This window comes from Elephantulus edwardii, unplaced genomic scaffold (genome assembly GCF_000299155.1).
Source record: "Elephantulus edwardii isolate Elephantulus edwardi_28Jun2011 unplaced genomic scaffold, EleEdw1.0 scaffold00013, whole genome shotgun sequence".
NCBI classification, from domain to species: Eukaryota; Metazoa; Chordata; class Mammalia; order Macroscelidea; family Macroscelididae; genus Elephantulus; species Elephantulus edwardii.
Window position 1 is genome coordinate 16,685,467 of NW_006399763.1, and position 4,245 is coordinate 16,689,711.

General features: G+C 33.0%; 1 protein-coding gene across 1 annotated transcript in view; it reads left to right on the plus strand.

Annotated features, from left to right (window-relative positions):
• PNISR (PNN-interacting serine/arginine-rich protein) overlaps positions 1-4,245 on the plus strand; it is a 33,378-nt gene that overhangs the window by 27,342 nt on the left and 1,791 nt on the right. Inside the window, exons 5-8 of the mRNA XM_006881237.1 lie at positions 170-269; positions 976-1,029; positions 2,115-2,285; positions 4,153-4,241. Of these exons, the coding sequence (XP_006881299.1) occupies positions 170-269; positions 976-1,029; positions 2,115-2,285; positions 4,153-4,241 (414 nt within the window). The remainder of the gene's footprint in view (positions 1-169; positions 270-975; positions 1,030-2,114; positions 2,286-4,152; positions 4,242-4,245) is intronic.

Here is a 4,245-nt window from a genome sequence, read left to right on the forward strand (position 1 = left end):
TTAATATAACTTTCTTGAAATGGCTGTTCTTAACTCTGAAAATTGTTTATAAAATGCTTCTTAATTATATGAAAATTTTTGTAAAATCTTTTCTGTTTTCTTGAAATAGAAAGACTATTACTAACTACAGTAATTCTATAGAAACAATTTATTAAATATCTTTTCTTAGATGTTGCTAACAAAAATGCTTCTGACTGAAATCCTATTGGATGTGACAGATGAAGAGATTTATTATATAGCCAAAGATGCACACAGGAAAGCAACGAAAGGTATACTGTTGGGTCTTCTGGATTTTTATTTTGTTGGGAGCATTTTAGATTTGATAGCTCTTTTGGATTTTTTGTTGTTGTTGTTGCCCTTGTTGAATTATTATCAGGCATTTGAATATTCTTGCATGTATGAACTATTTGGGAATGGTTATAAATATTTAGATACTTTATTAAATTTATTCACTTTTTTTTCTATCATCTGAGCTACTTGAGCAGAAGTTTTAGCAATCGTTCTATAAAATGTAATGTGGAAACGTCTTGATGTTCCCTTTATTTCATCTGACTTTTTTTAATAGATGAAATAGTACTTAGTGCATTAACTTCCTAATAATACCTCTTTTGATCAATGAATTGAAATAGGAACTTTTCGTTTTATTTTCGCTACTTACCAGTTAAAATTCTTAAAGAAGTAGGCAATATTTTAACTTATATTGAAAACAAAAGTTATGGCCACCCCAGAAATAAAAATTTATATATTAGTCAACATTTTTCCTCATTATATATCAATTTCAGCTCACAGCAAAATTATAATTTCAAAGCCAGACAATGCTACTGGTTTAAAATGAATGTTATGCTTTTATGATGTTTCTTGTCTCCCCAAAAAGCAGCAATAGTGGTAGATTTAAAAATACCATAGACTCACATGACTATGAAATCGTGGCTATTTGTGTTAACATGTTGTTCCTGTTGTTGATGTGATACAAAGCTCCTGCAAAACAGCTGGCACAGTCCAGTGCACTGGCTTCCCTCACTGGACTTGGTAAGTGTTCTCCTTATTTTTGAGAGGGCCTTAAAGGGAAAAGCACAATTACCTTGTTTCTCTACGTGTTGTTTGGAAACTGTGCTATATGTGTTCCATTTGTAAAACTCAGTTTATAGGATTATACTAGCCTCTACAAGATTTGCCTTTTTCTTTTTTAAAAAACACTAAAACATTCACAGTGGGAATATTGTAAATGTGATGACTAATCCATAGTTTATTGGGGCATATTGTAAGAGAAAACTTCCACATTAATTGCTCCAGTATATCAGTATATGTATATACATAGTTTGTCTTAATAAGTTAGCCATAATAATGTCTAAACTCACTTTTAGAATTACTGCATACATTTTGTAGGAAAGACACAATTCACATAATGCTCTTAATGAGGTTTTATTGACAGTTGCAGTAAGTGAAATTTTAACACAGAGGAAAGGGTTTATGTTATCCTAGTGTACAGTCGTAAATTGTTCCTACCTTGCCGTTTGCATGATATACAGTCAGGGCTGTAAAAGCTTGAATTTGCCTTTCTCACATCCTTCATTTCAAGTAAGTCTTTTGTTTAAGATCAAGAGAAATGGGCAGAGCCAAACACCCTTGTGATTTTTTTAATTTGTTTTTTGTTATGGTTACTATTTAGATCACTTCAGGGTGGGGAGTAGTTTCAGCACAGTACCATTTCTGAGCTAGCGATAATTTTATAATAATATTATTTAGGAAAAATGCTTAGCATACTCTCTTGGATTTCCAGGCTGTTGGGGGGTGGGGGGGAGTATAACTCCAGAAATATTTTCAGAGTTACCATAACTTTTGTAGGGTATTTGGTATAGTCTCCTAAGTTGTGATATTGGTTAGTGGACAGTAAAACAAAACCGTTATTCTGATTCTTTTGTGGTAAGAAATAATGAAATACTTCAGAGAATAAAATAAGATACTAAGTGATCATTTATAAAGTATTTATGCTTCTCCCCACCCTGAATTTTTCCAAGAAAAGGCAATTAAATGCACTTTCTTCTCGGACCTTAAAAAGTTGTTAGTGCATAGTATAATTTTTCTGTATGATAGACTAGGCTTTATGCACACAGGTGGACTAGGTGGATATGGATCAGGAGACAGTGAAGATGAGAGGAGCGACAGAGGTTCTGAGTCATCTGATACTGACGATGAAGAATTACGGCACCGAATCCGACAAAAACAAGAGGCATTTTGGAGAAAAGAAAAAGAACAACAGCTGTTACATGATAAACAGATGGAAGGTATTTCTTTTCAGCTTAACTTAGTTTTTGGCTACTTGCTGTAAAGTACTTCTGTTTTATTTTTAACCAACCCAAAAACATCCACATTATATTGAAGCCAAGGTTTTTTTAGCTCACTTGTAAGTTTTCAGGAAATCTAAAGTCATGATTGATTAATGAATTTTAGTATTAATAAGGTCATTTATAGAAAGTATATTTATATAGCAGTTATTCATCCCAGTGATTATATGCCAAGAGGAATTCTGGTGGCTTAATGGTAAGAAATTGCACTGCCAAACCAAAGATACATAGTTCAAATCCACCAGTTGCTCCACCCAGTGCTGGCTTACTGCCTCTGAAAACCCTCTAGAGGGTCAGTTTTTAGTTAGTTCTGATTCAGTGGTACACAACAACAATGTATGCCAAGAAAGGAGCTCTGGTAGCATGATTTGACAGGTTCTATTGCTGACCAAAAGCTTAGCAGTGCAAATTACCACTTACTTCATGGGAAAATAAGCAGTCTTATTAAACCTCTAATTTGATAGAGAATTGATATGAGTCTGAATTAACTCGGCAGCGGTAGGTGGGTTTGCCAAAAAGGAGGCCTAGTGGTTAAAACCATCACAGCTAACCAAAAGGTCAGCCATTTGAACCCACTAGCTACTTCTCATAGTCTTGGAAACACTATGGGAGCACTTTTACTCTTGAGTCATGATGAGTAAGAATGGACTTCATGGCAATGGGTAATATGTGGAAATATTTGGTATAATTTATTTCTTGTTAAAATTCTTAAATTGAAAAAGAAGACTTTGCAATGGGAAAATTAATATTTGTAAGATGATTGAGAAGGCAGTACTTTTAAGTTTTAGATGATAATTTTTAAGAATAATAAACGATAATAGATAGTAGAAAGGTGACTTTTTTTGAAGTTTTTCACTTGGACTTTATATGAATGAAATTCTTGACAATGTTTACATAGTGTTACTGTTGTTGTTGTTGTTAAGTGCCGTCGAGTCACAGGTGACTCATAGCAACCCTATGAAGGAGAGTCCTCAACACTTGGGTGTCTTTCATCCTCTCTCAGGATAGTGTTCCTAGAGATAATGAAAATGTTCATTTTTAATTTCTTTGAAATTAAAACCCTCTTGGACATTCAAAGTTGATTATTTTTGATACATTTTTATTTTTATAAATGAGCTTTTCAAAAGCAGGTAGCTAAAATAATTACTAATCTTCAACCTGCTTTAGTTAGGTAAAAAGGAAATCTTTTCTTAAATGCTTATCATTCATCTGTACTTTTTGATACTCTATTGCTTCCCTGGTTAGGACTATAGTCACTAGCTCTCTGTATTTATTGTACATATGAAATGTAGCAAACCCAATTTGAGATGTGTTGTAAGTGTAAAATACACTTGATTTTGAAAGATTAATAAGAAAAACCACAAAAAGTAAAATTTTTTTAATCTGTTAGTAACATGTAAAATACAAAACAGTATATGGTTTAGTGAAATAATACTACTTAATTCATCTCTTTGATTTTTTTTTAACATGGCTATCCTAGAAAAACCTTTTTTTAAAAAAAAATTGTGTGTGTGTGTGTGTGTGTGTATACCGTCAAATTAGATCTGACTGGTACAGTTGGAGATTGTCCCTCCCTTCTCCAGAAGAGCATCTGGTGTATTCAGACCACACACCTCTGTGTTTAAAGTGTAGCTTCTTGCCATTAGGCCACCAGAGCTCACCTAGAAAAACATTTTTTATGTGCTTCAAATTCTGTTTGTTGATTGGTCCTTGATAAATTGTTAAGACCCAATTGTTTGAAATTTTGTGATACAGTTTTCATTGTAGAGTGTACTTATCTTGGTATTTTTGTCTTTTTTTATTTCAGAAGAAAAGCAGCAAACAGAAAGGGTTACAAAAGAGATGAATGAATTCATCCATAGAGAACAAAATAGTTTTCTGCTAGATGCAAGAGAAGCAG